At 45.9% G+C, this 18,919-nt stretch overlaps 1 protein-coding gene across 1 annotated transcript in view; it reads right to left on the bottom strand.

Moving 5' to 3' along the window:
- Positions 1–10,905: 10,905 nt before the first annotated feature.
- Positions 10,906–18,919, bottom strand: part of bco2l (beta-carotene 15, 15-dioxygenase 2, like) — a gene marked incomplete at both ends in the record, with an annotated part of 76,119 nt that continues 68,105 nt past the window's right edge. Inside the window, 3 exons of the mRNA XM_084323126.1 lie at positions 10,906–11,022; positions 11,819–11,929; positions 13,639–13,821. Of these exons, the coding sequence (XP_084179252.1) occupies positions 10,906–11,022; positions 11,819–11,929; positions 13,639–13,821 (411 nt within the window). The remainder of the gene's footprint in view (positions 11,023–11,818; positions 11,930–13,638; positions 13,822–18,919) is intronic.

Raw genomic sequence — 18,919 nt, forward strand, 5'->3', positions numbered from 1 at the left:
ACGCGGACCGACTTCAATGCTCCCCAAAAGCAGCGCGCCTCTCTGACTGACTTTGGTGCGTGTTGAACGCTTCTTTTTGACTGCATGCGTGTGTGCTGGCATCACACCTAGTTTATAAAGATGACTTTCTGTAAACCAGCAGAGGGCGCTGCTGACGCACTGCTTCACTGGAGAAACACAGAAGTCAATCACGAGGAGATCCAATTGTGTAATGTTTCAGATGAAGTAGTAGGCCTACCTACCTAGCCCTGTTGACACAGGCTCATGCTGGTAAAAAAAAATCCATTAGACAATAACTGTAACAGTCAGTCGGAATCCGTAGGACTCTTGATGAGTTCATTGCATGGTCCCCAGTTTTATTAGAGAAGTGCACTGCCCCATAAACAGGAAGTGTTGCTCACCACACAGTTGTACCATTTGCCCTATTAGGTCAGTTAATGTGTTGGCTGTCATCATGGCATCACCATGGACCATTCATTCATCCAATACGAACCAATGCATGGGAATAAGCAAGACCTTTTCTTTTTTTTGGAAGTGAGGGTCAAAGACGACGGGCGATAACAATGTCATCATTCATTTGAAAAACATCCCCAACACTTCACGTAACATCTGTATCTCCTCTGGCAGAGGGGGGGGGGGACAGAGGAAGTATTCTATTAGCGCTCGGAGAGGAACGCAGTGAAACAAAACCAGACAGCGCCCACAAAACCTTCCATTTTTCAAAAAACGGCTTCACATTAACCAGAATGACTCTGTTGTGCATCATCGCTTAAATAGGGCCCCCGCACTGTCATAAATCTTTACAAATCTGGAAAACAAAGTCTCTATTTAAGAGCGGTGACAGTGACAGAGTACGACGCCACTGGCTCATAATGACGTTATGACTGTCAGCCCGGGCAGCCGTCCAAGAGAGAATAGAAGTCGCTGGTGTGATGATGGGGGAGAATCAGACTCCTTCTGCTTATATTGGCCTGGGCTTGTCCTCGTGTCCCACTAGAGTTCCATGTCTTCGTAGCGGCGGCTGCGGAAGTCCACCGTCACGCTTCTTGTCCTCATTGCGTTCGCACTGCAGCGAGGACACTGCGAAAGAAGGAAGGGTCATCGCATCGGAGTGCCGGTGTTCCCTGCTCTGCTTTGGTGCCAGACTCTGGTGCCGGTTCTGTTGAAGCCTATGGGAGCTGCACGGAGAAGCTGAATATGCGAGCTGTCTGAGGAAATGTACGTCAACCGATATGTTGTAGAGAATCCAGTGGGCGGCCGGGAATTGGACCCCAGACCAGGGGCGACAGCGCTAACCAGTCGACTAAAGGGTCCGACCCGTTAGCCAAGGGCCAGCGAGTCTAGGCATCTGTGGTCATTTTACGCTACACCCCTTCTTTGGGAAGCTTCAGCCTATCAGCTTCCTCACGTCACTGGATGCCCTGAGCCATCGTCTTGTATCCCGTCCTGTATACTGTACACACTTGCAGTTGTTCTTAGTTCTATTTATTACTTGATTTCGTGATTCTCTTATATACTCTGATTCTATTCACATATATGCTTACTACATGTATCTATTCTATTCACATATATGCTTACTACATGTATCTATTCTATTCACATATATGCTTACTACATGTATCTATTCTATTCACATATATGCTTACTACATGTATCTATTCTATTCACATATATGCTTACTACATGTATCTATTCTATTCACATTATATGCTTACTACATGTATCTATTGCTATGTCCGCTTATCACAAACACGCAAACTGTCTAACGCCTGTCCCCGTCTCCCCGTCTCCCTGTGAGTGGATGTCTTGTGGTGATGACCGGAGTGGTGGACGTCCCGTGGTGATGACCGGAGTGGTGGACGTCCCGTGGTGATGACCGGAGTGGTGGACGTCCCGTGGTGATGACCGGAGTGGTGGACGTCCCGTGGTGATGACCGGAGTGGTGGACGTCCCGTGGTGATGACCGGAGTGGTGGACGTCCCGTGGTGATGACCGGAGTGGTGGACGTCCCGTGATGATGACCGGAGTGGTGGATGTCTCGTGGTGATGACCGGAGTAGTGGACGTCCCGTGGTGATGACCGGAGTGGTGGACGTCCCGTGGTGATGACCGGAGTGGTGGACGTCCCGTGGTGATGACCGGAGTGGTGGACGTCCCGTGGTGATGACCGGAGTGGTGGACGTCCCGTGGTGATGACCGGAGTGGTGGACGTCCCGTGGTGATGGAGGATGCGATCCTCTCTACGTCGCCCCCCCCCCCCCCCCCCATACCTCAAATGGATCCGTCATCAGCTCTATTCTATTTTCAATCTTTCAAAATGTTCTTATGTACCCCAGTTGCTATTGCATACAGTTGTGTTTCCTTACACGTATGTGTTTCCTTACACGTATGTACATACATACCAACTGTTTCGCCTGTTTTATAGCAACACAACTATCACCGACATCTAAGAAGGGAGATCCCCCCTTGAACGGCCCTTCTAAGGTTTCTCCCCTCCACACTGCCTGTGGAGCTTTTTTCCTATTGCTAGGCTTTTAGTCAGTTTTTCCTTAGCTTCGCATGGGGTATGTCTGGGAGTGTTGCATTTATTCATTTTAGATTTTATTTTGGATTTCATGGTGTTTTTTGTTTTGTTCTTGATTTATTGTGATGTTTCTTCTTGACTTGTTTAAAGAAGATGTGTTCGGCCCATGGGGACATTAACGTGTGTTGTCGGGCCTTACAAACACATTTGATTTGATTTGGTTTGATTTGATTTAGCCCAGGGCTAGCAAGTCAAGGCATCCTTGGTCTTTACGATATCAAACGTTAAAATGCAGATGAGTCTGACATCCGATAACCTGTTTAAATTACATAAACGAGGAGATGGCTGATCCATTCAGCTCAATGTCGGCCAAACTGGAAGATTCCACACTTGGCACCGATGAGCGCTCATGCGCTACACAGTGACGTGATGACCCTTCCTTCTTTTATAGTTTCCTTGCACTGCAGTAGGACCTACAGACTACTATTTGTGGGTGAAAGTCTTGGCATATTACAATGGAAAACAGGAATCTCTCAGTTCCACAACAGACTTTTGACTGTAGAAGGTTGAACAAGATTTGATTTTCCCTAAACAATTCCTCCCGTGGGTGGAACATTGATGTGCACTGTTGCATGTGCAGTGAACATAGGCCCCCCAGGAAGACTCTTATGTGAGGACTGCAGGTCGAGATGCTCTGGGATGGAGGGTCATCAAGTCTCAACTCTCACACACACACACACACACACACACACACACACACACACACACACACACACACACACACACACACACACACACACAGACCAGGGATGTCAAATTACTTTCAATCCAATCAATTCAGGTTTAGATTATCATAGGGAGCATAGACAGCAGCAGAGTGACACATTAGCCACCAACACAGCAGATACAATAGCTAAATGAGCACTGTGAATTCTCAGTCAGCACACAAATGATCCACTTCTATGATTCTTTTTTCTTTTTATCCTCTTTTTCTCCGCCTGATTTTTCTATGCTTTTCTCCCCATCCCAATTTAGTCGTTATGTCAATTCCCCCCCTCCCCTACCTGGTTGTTGTGCGCATGTTCCCCCTACTGGTCGGTACAAGGGAACCCTGAATCCTACCACATGCTTCCTCCGACACATGCGGAGACAGCCAGTGGCTCTCTTTTCACCCGGCAGCGAAGACTCTCATTGGTGAAGCGTAATGCGTGGGAGGTCACGCTGCCTTCACCACTTCCCGTCTTTCGCTGAGCAGGCGCCCAGACCTGACCTGTAGGCGTCGCTGTCCACAACGGCAGATTCCCACCCACGACTTCCCTCCCGCTAACTCAGCCAAAACGAGTTAGTATGACGATCGGCCCAAGCCGCAGGCAATGCTGACTCCGGGAGTCAAGACCGCAGCCTCTTGCATTGGTGACGAGCGCAATCTCGGCTACGCCACCCGACCGCCGCACTTCTATGATTCTGTGTCCATATCCCTCTCTGTGCTGCTGACAATGTGCCAGGCTATTGGGTCGGTGTGTGGTTTATACTTGTTGACATTGCATGGTCCTCTGTGCTCCATGGGTAGCTAATTGCTCCACTCTGGCCTCGTAGAGAATCTGTAGTGTTTGGCATGATGTACAATTAGAGAGCACCCCAGAGAGTTACACAACTACACACACACACGCACACACACACGTGCACACACATGCACACACACACTCCATCCCTCTCTCTTTCTCTCTTTTTCTGTCTCTCTCATGTCCTCTCTCGTTTCCTCTTTTTCTCTCTCATCTCTACCTCTCTCCCCCCCCCCCCTCTCTCTCTCTCTCTCTCTCTCTCTTTCTCTCTCTCGGTTCAGACCGCTTGAACCCAGTGACCCTGTTATCTCGGCACCAGATGATGGAACTTCCATAATGGAACTTAATTTCATCACATCAACTCTTATCTGCATTTATTATTTCAGACCCTATGAATTGATAACAACATCATCTATATTCACTGTGTTAAACGTGCTCCTGAGAGGCTGAGAACAACTGTTCTCTGTACCCAGATTTGTCCTGCCCAATATACACTCTAGCTCTTCTGCCCCCTTAGCGACTATTTTGTGTTTTTTGCCTATATTTTTTGTGTTTCTGTGTACAACGATGGCTGTGTTGATGATTATGTCATGAAATTGTGTCCGTTTGCTTATTTTCCATATATTCACAGAATTTGAAAAGATTAGATTTTGAAACCCTCTAACACAAAAGTTAACAATATTAGCTTTCAAACCGGCGTCCATAGTGGTTTATTTCTTACCATGGGGGTTAGGGTTAGGGTTACTGACACCGGTTCCTGACAGGGAGCGAGCGAGCGAACTGGAGACGAAATCGCGCGCGACACTGTCCTGATATGAGGCGGCGCGTGTCCGAGTGTGTCTGTGTGTGTGTGTGTTACCTGGAAGCACACGTGGGGGGGGGCAAGGCAGCCTGCGATTCTTGACCAATAAAAAGTGTTTAGGGGCGGGACTCGGCCGCGTAATCGCTCAACTAGAGACACAGCGAGCGAATATCTGAGGGGTGGACGACATCGCTGCTCAGTTCGCTGTCGCTCGCGGCAGGTCAGGATTGAAACGAATACATTTTAATCATTTTCGCAATCACGCTCGCTCGCGTCGCTGCCTGTCAGGAAGGGGTGCCAGACAGAAAGATTAGGAGAAGGTAAAATCTCATCCCTGTGCCCGTGCCAGTGGCGGCTGGCCACCGGGGGCGCTAGGGCGCCGACCCACCTGTTAAATGAGAGAAGAAGAAAAAATATAATTTTTTTAGTTTTTAGTTTTATAGCCCTATAAATAATATAAACATGTTTAAAATGAATAATATTTACTCATTTTAAGTATGTTTGTGTTTCCAATGCACAATATAACGTTAATATATCAAATAAAAAATTAATCGTTTTCCTGTACAGGAAGTGACTCACTCCTGCCGCATTTCTCCTAGCCGTATTTCTCGGCCCGGGCTAGACGCAATCGCGCTCTGAGTGCGTGTCACTGTTTCATCGCTGTATCCGTCGCAGCCAATCAGTGCGTAACGCGTTGTGCGTTGAAATATGATGTTTATGATGGAAGCCGGGCGCGATTTGAAGCGGTCTACGCAAGCATTTAGAATTTCCGTCTAGAATTTCCATAGCTGCATTTCGCGGAGACGCTCTCTGATTGGCCGACGCGGCGATGCCAGTTCTTTCCTTAGCCACAGTTTGCAACATGTTCGAGGCTGTGTGTTGTGAACTTGTGATTCAGTCTGGAGTCTGGACAGTGGGCAGTGAGTGTGGATATACATCGACATCGTCAGTGGACATACACTTTATTAAGCCCTCCGGCTGGACCACGTTTCAATTAAACAAAGTGAGTTTATGCTGTTGTGTTGTGATGCAGCTATTTGTTGTTAGCTCACACAGTACTTGTTGGCTAACAACAAGCTATATATGGATGCAGTGTGGAGGGACATGCATGGACAATGGACATCAACACAGTCTGGACAATGGAGTGGATATACTTTATCAAGCCCTTCTGCCTGCTGTCAACTTAACAAGGTAGATTTGCGATATCGCTCGCTCTCTCTCTCTCTCTCTCTCTCTCTCTCTCTCTCTCTCTCTCTCTCTCTCTCTCTCTCTCTCTGTCTCTCCCTAACTAACTAACTAACGTGATTCTCTCTCTCTCTCTCGCTCTCTCTCTCTCGCTCTCTCTCTCGCTCTCTCTCTCTCTCACAATCCTGTGTCTCCGAGAAATGCGGCTATGAAATGCTGAGATGATAATAGCACTTCAAAACGCGCTGCTGTGATGCATAATGTATGAATGAATGAATGGTGAGTTGTTTAAAATGACAACATATACATGTGTTAATTATTTATTGGATTGATCCGAGAGACAGAGAGAGAGATTGCTCCAGAGCATTTATTAACGTTACGTTACATTTTCAACTCGACCTAACGTCGAGTTGCGACCCACCAATGGAAGATAGTACCAGCCGCCACTGGGCCGTGCCCACCCCAACACTTGCTCAACAGTCCCCTAACCCTAACCCCAACCCTAACCATAACCCTACAAACGGAAATCTTTGGAATCTTTGATAGATATGTTGAGTTAGGTTCATAGTGGTATTCATAAAAAAAGAATTGGAACGAAATATTACAAATTACGTTTTTTATGACCTTGAACGTGATGCATCTTTTCATGCACTAAGGTGACAACTCTGCAAAATCGTAGGGGGGCATAAGAGCTAGCCACCTGTGGGAGCACTAATACCTGGCAGAACAGTGTGTGTGCGTGTGTTGTTCGTGTGTCTGCCCACACATTTCCTTGCTTTTGTGTAGGCATGTCCATGTGTCTGTTTACGTGCATTTGTTTCTGTGCATGTTTTAGACTTTGATTGGCCAAAATTTGCCGATAGCGATAATACATTTAAAAAGAAATTGGATAATTTAATTTGGACTGTGGGGGTGCTTAATGTATGATTTAACTTAAATCAGACATTAAGCACCCCCCACAGCCCAAATGGAATGATCCAAAACTGATTTAACTTAAATCAGACATTAAAGGGGACGTGCATTGCTATTCCTTGCACTATTTGGGCAACTTTACACAATTCCTGTGAGTCATTGTTTTATATTTCTAATCAAGTACTCAAAAGCCACATTTTTCTCCCTTTGGATTTCAGGCTGTGTTGGCCTGGCTCCGCCCATAAGCACTTTGAGTGACAGTCATCCACACAGTCTGCGACTGGCACAGAGAGATAGAGAGATAGAGAGAGAGAGGGGGACACGGAGCATAAAGTTATCTCTCCACTGCTTCCCCCGCGCGGTCCAGGTTGGGTGTGTAAATGCGTGTGTGCCACTGCTTCCCCGCGCGCGGTTTGTTTCCCGACAGAAGCTCATGTCTCTCTCTCCCTCTCTATCTCACTCTCTCCCCCTCTCTCTCTCCTCTCTCTCTCTCTCCCTCTCTATCTCTCTCTCTCCCTCTCTATCTCTCTCTCCTTCTCTCTCGCTCGCTCGTTGTCTGCCTCGCTCTGTTTGAGGAAGTGAAGTTATTTCCACTCGCTCTGCTGTCGCTGTCAACCATAGAGGGGCCGTTAGTTATGCAAATCAGTGCCATATTCACGTCAGCAATACCGTCAAATCAGAACAGCTTAGTTGAGTGAGGGAAGATCTCGTGAACTCGAGACTAGACTGATGAGTATATGATAATTAACGACAGACCACATTGATATAATCCCCAATTGCTAGGATACAATGCTAAACACTGGAAAAGGCCATTTATAATGCATGGGACCTTTAAGCAGCCCCCACAGCCCAAATGGAATGATCCAAATATCCAAATAAAAAATTATAAAAGATTAGAGATTTGCATTCGACTGAGAGATTGGCAGTCGACTACGGCTCCTTTCGATCGATTAGTCGACTATACTAAGTGTTGATGTATGGGTATGTTATGTGGTAGTGAGTGCAGGCTTGTGAGTATGTGAACGTCAGTGTTCCAACCTCAAATGCCTTGAATAATATTCAATAGAAAACATCTCCCTTGCATGCCTCCTCACCCTGTGCTCATTTACAATAATAGATGCTACACTCAACTGATACGGGTTCATTACACACACACGCACGCACACGCACACACTAGCTTCAGATTCAGTCAAGGTCAAAGGTCATTGTACCTCTCCCCAATGTTCATGACCTTTAGATAAGCACTAATGAATATGAACATGGACACAGACACATGCATACACGCATGCATACACACGTGCACGCGCACATGCACACACACACACGCACACACACACACACACACACACACACACACACACACACACACACACACACACACACACACACACACACAGAGCATAGAGAAATTAAGCGTGACTGATTACATTAGAAGTTATGGTGCTAATGAATGTGTAGGCTATTCTAGGGAGACCGGTACAGAATATATATTAGGACACATGACCTGGTGCCAAAAACTCACCCTCTCACCATCCTTATCAGAAAACCACTATCATCCACAAGCTCAGACCACACAAAACAGAGTACAGTAGAATCTAGCTCCATTATTAACTCTTTTATTCCATTCTATGTAATAATAAGGCAGATTGGCAACAATTAAGGACGTGGGTGTATCAATCCTGGGTGTATCCAAATATTCTTTGAAGCGTAACTTAGTTATAGTGGCTCAGGAGGTAGAGCAGTCGTCTGGTAGTCGGAAGGTTCCCGGTTTGATTCCCGGTTCAATTCCCGCTCCTCCCGGGCAGCGTGTCAAAGTGTCCTTGGGCAAAACACTTAACCGGGCAGTGTGTCGAAGTGTCCTTTAGCAAGACCCTTAACCCCTAAATGCTCCCGATGAGCAGGTTGGCACCTTGCATGGTTGCCTCCGCCATTGGTGAGTGAATGGGTGAATGCGAGGAACAAAAATTGTAAAGCGCTTCGGATAAAAGCGCTATATAAATGCACCATTTACCATTTCTTCGCCAACAGCTGAACGACATGCCTGCTCACAGTCTTTACTAGTGCGAACATGAACTTTGTTGTTGGAGCCGTTGTGCTGAGTTTTTGGTGTGACCTCCGCAGGGCTCTCTCTCTGGAGGCTGAGCACCACTCACACCCATTTGTTTCCCTGACATTTCAGACAATGTCCATTTTCTATCACATTACTTTGACAGAAATTGAATTTCCTGTGATACATTTCCATGTGTCCTAAGTGCTCCTCTAATCTCACCGGGAGTATAGCCTTTCATTTGGCGTGCTGTTGCAAAAACACTTCATGCTTTATTTTGATTTAGTTTTTTTTTTTTTGCAACTGATTTGAGTTTAGTCTCTATATGAACAACAACATTAGCATGTCCCACAAAAGAAAAAAAAAGAAAATATGGAAGCAAATATTTACACTGCGTGTCTGTGTGAGTAATCGCTGTGTGTGGCGAGTTATTTTGGCGACGGTCCAAGGTTTCTAAATGTGTAAACAGCACAGTGAGAAGAATACAAAGAGGATGAGCTATATCAGGATACTGCTACCGCGCTGTGCATCATGTGTTGTTGGTCTGCAGCCCACTGACCTCCGAGGGATCGTGTTGGCAAGTGCAGAGTGAGGACATAATAACACCCGTCAAGCTGGCAGTGATAGCGAGAATCTGAAGGTGATTGTATTCAAATATATACGGGTTCTGTGCATATATATATATATATATGAGTGTGCAAACCATACCATGGTCTTCGGGGGAGCTCATTATTTTTCTTTCGGGGGGGGGGGGGGGGGGGGGGGGGCTCAGAGCGGTTTCCTGAGTCATGCGGTTGATTAGTCGGTCGAAAAGAGTTACCTTGATGAGCGCGCTCCTCTGTTGAACTAGTTTCAACTTTAGGCGCTGGGAGCGCTCCGCCCAAAAAAGCTGCCGCAGAGAGCGCATAAACGCGAGGCGCGGCGCTGGGAAAAGGAGCGCGCCTGTCGCGCCTGTAGCATAGAAATGAATGACAGAAAGGAGCTGACAACTCATAAAACGTCCCCGGTCGACACAGGCTATAGGTATGAGTATTACAGAACCACACATAGTCCACACCACACAGGTGTCTAAATACACATGCTCAGATTAACCCCTCTGATCCAACACTAAAATTCACACACAACAGGCCTATTTACACATAAACACACGGATGAACCAATACCGAACAACAAGTCCACGACCAAACACATCGAGTCTAACATTATTATAGTAGGCAAAAAAATTCAACATTATCGCCACCCACCTGTCCTGATGGTGAAGATCTGCCCAATTCTCAAAATCTGCATGTCACAGAAGTAGTCCCCCGCAGCAGGCTGCTTTGCCTTCTTTGTAAAACCAAAATTGGTTAGAAGGCTTACTTCTTTGATTTTGTTTAATTATCGACATTATCCTGGATACCTGTATTTATTTATTTTAAACGGCGGGTGAAGTTTGATCTGTGCCTGCAGACTGCAGTGCAGCGCCGCCACGCTCTGAATGGTAAACGCAAGAATAGCATGCATGTTGCATGCATATTACGAGTAGGGTATATCTGCAGTGCCGCAACCCCATAGATTTATGCTATTGTCTATTACGGTGAATTAGTGTGCACATCATTAATCATACATCAAAATAGCCTAATTTTATTATTATACACGATGATGACAGAAAATGACAGAAAAATGAGAAATGCATGGCAAAAATTGCATTTATTGTCAGTATTTTAGAGACCCCCCAAAAATTCACAAATCATGTTTTCAGGGGAGCTGATGTCTGATCTAGGGGAGCCATGGCTCACCCAGCTCCCCCATGATTCGCACCCTATATATATATAGAGAGAGAGAGAGGGAGAGAGAGAGAGTGATTAGGTGCAGGGCCTGAAATAGCAGAGTCTCTAGCCCGTCTCGTTGAACACGCCGTGTGTTCCGTAAGGAACGTTGACAGGGACTTCCGCTCTTCCCAGCTCTGTGAAGGTCTTGGCATCCAACACCAGCAGGAAGGTGCTTTTCTCCTGAAAACAGAAACGGAGTGATTAAGGATAATGTTATGTTAAAAGGTCACAGACCACCACCTCCTCTAGCAGTAATGACAGTAACGAACCATTAAGCCTTCCATGCACATCTTTATACCAGCATCTTTGTACCTCTCCCGAAGACAAACGACACAGGCCTACCAATCCCATCCCCCCCCCGCCCCAGATCGGTTCGCTTGGGCATATGCCACAGCAATCGCACTCGGATGCGGAACAAAACAAGCTGAAATCGCCAAGAGTGTGGCCTCGGCTTCCATTCTAAACCCTGGAGCGGTTTGTTTGCAGTGAGAACACGATCAAGTCAAGCAACCCAAACAACTGATTATCATTACAATGATGGGCTATCTTTCAAGTAGTGAACTATCCACAAATTGATGTGAATCAAGTGTCTAAATGTATATCTGCTGCGGTAGGCGAGTGGTTAGACCTCTACACTACCCAGCTGCCCCTCCGGTAGGACTTCTGACCAATAAGAGAACAGTTTGCTCGCACATGGCATCCGTTTACAACTTTGGACCACTGTTGAATGTTCCAGAGGGACAAACACAACAATTACATAATTTTATTCCCTGAATCGGAACAAAGCAAACAAGCTACAGGTGTGAAAATTCCCTTAATTATTCAATCTCTCTCTTGATAGATCCTTGCATAAAACAGCAGTCTGAGTACCCTGTATATAATGTTAAAATCAACATTTTGTTGTTGCTGTAGTGTTGAAAAGGAATGCGTTTGTATATTGTTGCTTAAATGTCTGTAGTAATCCATGATGACTGACTTCTCGGGGTGTGATGATGACAGACATGACGACCCCATCGTCCTCGTCCTTGGCGTTGGGAGCGGCAACAAACACAGGCTCTGACGGGAACAGACCGGGGTGGCGCCACGCCTGCACAGAGGAAGCAACACGCGGTAAAAATGGAGTTTTAACATCGTTTAAAGAGGGGTGGGGGCTCTGTTGAATCAAATCACCCACTCATCACAGACCTACTATACAAGTCGCTATGAAGCCCCTCCTCATGACTATTCTCACCAGTATATTCAGTGATAAAGACAAATATAACCTCCCCCCGATTCAAATAGGGCCTATAAACTTCTGTCAATTCTACTCATCCCATGCACACACACACACACACACACACACACACACACACACACACACACACACACACACACACACACACACACACACACACACTTCATTGGTTTATTTCAAGAGTGTTTCCCAAAACCACTGACAGCTCAAGCAACCTCTCCTTCTTTCACAATGACCTGGTGGTAGTTGTGAGATTTGAAGTGTCTCTTTGTGGGTGGAGTGTATCATGGCACTGATTAGCAGATCTCCCTCTTACCATCTCTAGTATTGTTCAGGGCGTTGTGCTCAACCTCGGTCAAAGATATCACCAGTCCTATTCACAATTCCTTCCTATAGTCACATCCGTCGAATTAGCCTCCGAAGATATTTGATGGAGAAGGAGCTCAAACGTTAAAGGTAGGATCTGCAATACCGTCAAACAGCGAGCTCTATAAAAAAAAAGAGTAACCGCTTGGTTACGTTTTAGTTGTTTTGGTGTGGTGTGTGGGTTGTATTTGAGTGGGAATAGGGGAGGGGTTGCTGTTCATCACACTGGGTACTTAGGCTTGTTTTCGTGGCTGCAGCTACTTTCAGGGGGAAAACCCAGACACAGTTCCTATTGACAACCATTTGTATTGTTGGCAGAACACTTACATTGTTTGAAAGGTTTGTTTTTTTAGTGCATGTTAAGTCAAGCAATTACTTTGCAACACTGGTCGCCATTGAGCATTTGCGCCATTGTGAAAAGTTATGTTGAATCCATTTTCAGTCGTGCCTCTTCAGCCTTCCGCCTATGGTATTCCCCCAAGTCAGCTGCAGGATATATTCTAATTTCTAATACCTGGACATTTAACATTACGCTTATGAATCTCCAACTGATTTAAGACTAAGAGGCAACTTCTGGGCCTTGATGGTAATCCCTGTTTATTCCCCAAGTTGTTTTCCCCCCAAAAAAGGTGCGACCCCTCCCCTATTCCCACTCAACTCCAACCCACAAAACATGAAAAATGGAAACAATGTCACTGTTTGGCTGCATTACAGATTCTACCTTTAAACTATTTAAACTTCAAACTAACACATATTGTATTGTTATTCAGCAAACCTGTAACACACCGGCATATGTTCAATAACATGTGTTATGTCAGCACGTCTGTGCTAACAGTGTACAACTCACAACCAAATAATGGTACATTATTGGTACACAAGAAAATTGCCACTTTTCTGCCCACTTGATAAGAGGTTAATGGTACATTTATATAGCACTTTTATCCAAAGCGCTTTACAATTTGTTCCTCACATTTGCCTGCTCATCGGGAGCAGTTAGGGGTTAAGTTAAGTGTCTTGCTCAAGGACACTTCTACACACTGCCCGGGAGGAGCAAGAATCGAACCGGGAACCTCTGGATTACCAGACGACTGCTCTACCTCCGGAGCCACTGTCGCCCCTTCTCTCTGTGCTAAAACGGCAGTCCCAGCAACCCAGCCTATGTGAAAGAATGAGGTGTTTGATTGACATGTTTGCACCTTAAGCTCCTTGGTGTGGACGTCCATCTTGAGCAACGAGTCGCTGAAGACGTGTCCAAAGCCGCAGGCGTAGAAGTAACGGTAGGGCCTGGCGTTGTACTCGGCATAGTTGATCTGAGGGAACTCAAGGCCACCATACTGCAGCAGATCTTCATCATACAGCTCCTCGTGGGTTAGGTAAACCTGTCACCAAAGGAAGACAACATTGCATTGGTGCAACGTGACAATTTCACGGAATCCATCAAGCCTATATTGTGAGTAGGCCTACTAATATCGATCACACCGGGATGATATTAGTGACGTTTATTTGGCCTCAAGACACAACTTGTACGCTGAAGATTTGGTCTGCTTGTAGCCTACAGTATTAACCTAGTAACCATCACAGTGTCAGTCGGGTAGCCGTGACAACTAACGCGTCATCTTTCCTTTCATCAGTCAAACACTGTGTCAGTCAGGTACTGTAGCCATGACAACTAACACATCACTGTGTCAGTCAGGTAGCCATAAATCAAATCAAATCAAATTTATTTGTAAGGCCCGACAACACACGTTAATGTCCCCATGGGCCGTACACGTCTTCTTTAAACAAGTCAAGAAGAAACATAACAATAAGTCAAGAACAGAACAAGAACACCATAAGGTCCAACAAATTTAAAATAAATGCAAATAAATGAAAGAATGCAAGCACTCCCAGACATACCCCACGCGAAGGTAAGGAAAAACTCACTAAAACCTAACAATAGGGAAAAATGCTCCACAGGCAGTGTGGAGGAGAGAAACCTTAGAAGGGCCATTCAAGGGGGGATCTCCCTTCTTAGATGTCGGTGATAGTAGTGTTGCAGACTAACAGTTGGTAAGCATGCACTCAAGTGACCACTAACACATCACTGTGTCAGTCAGGTAGCCATGACAACTAACACATCACTGTGTCACTCAAGTACCCATGACCACTAACACATCACTGTGTCAGTCAGGTACCCATGACAACTAACACATCACTATGTCAGTCAGGTACCCATGACAACTAACACATCACTGTGTCAGTCAGGTAGCCATGACAACTAACACATCACTATGTCAGTCAGGTACCCATGACCACTAACACATCGGTACACCTGCATCACTGTGCCAGGAATGAATGTTGAAAAGTTTGTGTGAGTGAGAGTGTGTGTTACGAGTGGGGGTAGTGTGGAGAGGAGAGAGAACCCAATACTGCGGACAATGAATGGAGGAAACGGAGACGGCAGTTGCTCTTCTCAGATACGGTGATCTATTTATTAGCTAAACACTAGAGCCAAGAAATATATTTACAGGAACAAACAAAACAAAAGGCACTAGATACAAAATGAACTGAAGACACGAGAAAACAAAGATGCACCAAAACGGAAATACTAAATCTACTTACAAACTCTCAATACAAAACAGCAAGGCAAGGGGGACGACAGGAGACACGACGAGCAAGGGAACACGGAGGTAACTGGAGGTAACACAGAGGGATGACGCCACACAGGAAGTGGGAACAGGACACACTAATATACACAGACTAATTACAATTGAAAACACCTGGCAGGCCAGTCTAAAACACAGAAACAATTAACACCAACTAAACACAAAAGCAATATCACAAACACAAAACCAAAACAGGGGAACCACATCACACAAGGTAAGGGAAGGTCAACAACACACACAATGAAATTACATTACTCAAACAATTAATTACATTAACACTTTGAGTGCCACGCCGGGTTTTCCTTTTTACCCCCTTGATGCCACGGTCCACTTCAATGAGACCACTGACAGGAGGTAGGGAATGTCCAATGTCTTTCTTATCATAACAGGCCCACAAAGGGCTGGGCTTGGGATCGTTACAGGTGTGTGCACGCACATGTAAAACCATGCTTGTGAGGACATTATTTGGGGTTGTGAGGAAATCTTTAGGGTTATGAGGACATTTTGGTTAGGCCTTACAAGTCTGAATAAAAGCTCATATAGCATTTATGGCTAAGGTTAGAGTATGGGGTAAAGTAATAAATGTAATTGATGCAGTGTAAGTACCACTTTCTGTGTATGTGTGTGTGTGTGTCTCCGTCTGTGTGTGTGTCCGTCTTTGTGTGCGTGCATGCGTCTGTGTGTGTGTGTGTGTGTGTGTGTGTGTTTGTGTGTGTGTGTGTGTGTGTGTGTGTGTGTGTGTGTGTGTGTGTGTGTGTGTGTGTGTGTGTGTGTGTGTGTGTGTGTGTGTCTTTCACGGTGAGGTGACTGTGAGGGAGAGACGTCTTTACTCTTTGACTGGCAGTTGAGCCATACAGTAAGTCAGACTCACTTTGAAGTCACTTCTACCTTTTCTGAGTCATCAAATTACCACGTCTGAAAGAAAAAATATTACTTTTTCAGGCTGATTAATTTCATACTGTAGCATTTGGGAAATGAGAACTCAGAATTATTATGGGCTGTCATTCTTTATATTATTCCCTCCTGGTCTGACTACACACAGACAAACACACACGTACACACACGTACACACAAATACACAAAACAAGCACAAAACCGTGGAGACCAATGACGTTATCTGCATCCAACCAAACATCCCTGCCAGATCGAGTGAGTGAGTGAGTGAGTGAGTGAGTGAGTGAGTGAGTGAGTGAGTGAGTGAGTGAGTGAGTGAGTGAGTGAGTGAGTGAGTGAGTGAGTGAGTGAGTGAGTGAGTGAGTGAGTGAGTGGATGAGTGAGTGAGTGAGTGAGTGGATTGAAAGATATCGGTGTTTTTCAATGTATGTGATGTATAGATTGGGGGGAGATGACAGCATCTAATGGTGCTAGGTCAGAGAGGTAGCTGTGCATGGTGACGGTTTGAACGGTGGAGGAAGCGGTTTAGAGGCAGGAGGCAGGCAGTGTTCGCAGCGAGCAGAATGTTTGCATTCCATCAGAACATCGCTGATAAGAACAGCAGCGGGCACAGGAGCGAGGGAGAGAGTTTGACATCAATGAAACAGACGTTTAAAATTTGTGTTTAAAGGTTAGAGCAGTTGTCATGGCAGCGGCACATAGTAACCAGAAGAGGGGCGGGCCTGTTGTTGCTATGGCGAGAATATAGAAAAGTAAGTTCCTTCCGGGTGTAAGTCAGACTGAGATACGAACCACACAGAAGAGAATAAGCTTGATCAGAGACTTGGAAGCGATTCCCCCTCCCCCTCCCCTTGCGGGGAAAGGACTGACGTGGCACGACCACAGAGAAGGCTTTGGGATAACAGCCAGGCCGCAATGATCACCGAGCGGGGTAACAGGAGATCATTAGAATAATGAACTTTAGTGTTCCATCAGAGACTTTCGCAAGGACAATATAATCTGATAACATCTGAGCTGAGGCTTCTGTTTATGTAATAAACAACGCTCTTTCAAGAAAGGTATTACGCTGTCAAGGGTCGAATTCTTATGGAGGTGGTGCATTCTTATGCTTGCGGATTGCATTAAAGGGGGATGACAAAGATTGTATCAGCCAGTATGTGAAGACGTCCCAGAAATAAACATAAGGTCATAGGGTCATAGGGTCATAGGGTCAGGGGATGGAGAGATGATAACACAAGCCAAACAGACGAAGACGTGATACTGGCTGATTAATCAGAATCTAACAGTTAGTGCCGTGACCCAGATATTGCTTGCTTTGAAGTTGCTTGAAAGTAAGAGACTATGTGCCAAGGCGTGTGGGGTAGCCATGGACACGAGCCAAGCCAGCGAGCGAGCCAAGCAAGGCCGGGGGGGGGGGGGGGGTAGCGCCATGGACCAACAACCGACGGTGAAAAGGGAAAAAGTTAGTCTCTCAACAACTTCACAAGCCAATAAAAACGAACATATGTACATCCGTAAACATAATTAACACACACCTAGGCCAGCTGTAATGTGTTTTGAAGACACAGAGGAAAAGCCAGAGGGGGGAAGTGTGTTTTGGGAGAGCAGCAGAGCTGCACGGTTTTGTTTTGAAAACCGAGAGTCTTATCTACAGAGCACAGAAGCCACTGTGTAGGAAATGAGAAGAGAGGCAAAGGAGCGACATCGTATTTAGTTGATTACTGTTCAAACACAGAAAGCGGGAAGCGGGACTGTGAGGTGAAGGGAGCAGTGAACAACGTTACGGGTGTGGTCGGTAGCTAGAAAGCTTTAAAGGGACAGTGCGAAAAAAAAAGATATGTCAGTTTTGTGTCTCCACGGTAATACAGAGCCAGTGCTCTGAAGGTCGGCCGTTAGGCACAGATACAAGATGGCCGCAAAGAGCCACAAGGAGGCTAACAGATAAGAACCAAGGAGAGACACGTCAGCTAAAGTACTCTAGACTGAGTTGGCCGCCATCTAGGGGGGGGGGTAATGCAGGCAAATATTTGAAGAGGGATATCTACTACCATCTAGTGGCGGAGTGGGGTAGTGACTCCAGATTACTGGACCAAGTACAAAGGGTACTGTTATTATAGTAATACTAGTGATTCCAGTTAGAAGAGTTTTTAATTTAATTAAAGAGTTACATTTTATTCAAATTACCAACTGCATGTGTGTATACACGGTGGTGTAGGTTAGAACTTTGTAAAGGAACTCAAAGTGTGAGGATAGAGCGACGGACAGCTTCAGAGCAACGGACTGCTCCGTGTTAGGATAGAGCGACGCACAGCTCCAGAGCAACGGACTGCTCCGTGTTAGGATAGAGCGACGCACAGCTCCAGAGCAACGGACTGCGCCGTGTTAGGATAGAGTGACGCACAGCTCCAGGGCGATGGAACTGCCCCGTGTTTAGATTAGAGCGACGCACAGCTCCAGAGCAACGGACTGCTCCGTGTTAGGATAGAGCGACGCACAGCTCCAGGGCGACGGAACTGCCCCGTGTTTAGATTAGAGCGACGCACAGCTCCAGAGCAACGGACTGCTCCGTGTTAGGATAGAGCGACGCACAGCTCCAGGGCGATGGAACTGCCCCGTGTTTAGATTAGAGCGACGCACAGCTCCAGGGCGACGGAACTGCTCTGTTTGGGGTAGAGCAACGGACAGCTCTGTTGTTGTTTAGAGCGACGGACTGCTCTGTTGTATGTTAGAGCGACAAGCTGCTCTGTTGTATGTTAGAGCGATGCTCTGTTGTATGTTATTAATATGATAATATTGATAGACAAGTTTAATTAAATAGAGTTTAATTATACAGGATTAAATAAGAACTTCACAGAGAGATGAGGTGCAGTTAATTAAATAGGTTAATTATGGAATAAAGAGGACGTTTAATTTCCAGTGGCGCCTTCTCACACCTGAT

This window comes from Notolepis coatsorum (assembly GCF_963971535.1).
Source record: "Notolepis coatsorum genome assembly, chromosome: 10".
NCBI lineage: Eukaryota > Metazoa > Chordata > Actinopteri > Aulopiformes > Paralepididae > Notolepis > Notolepis coatsorum.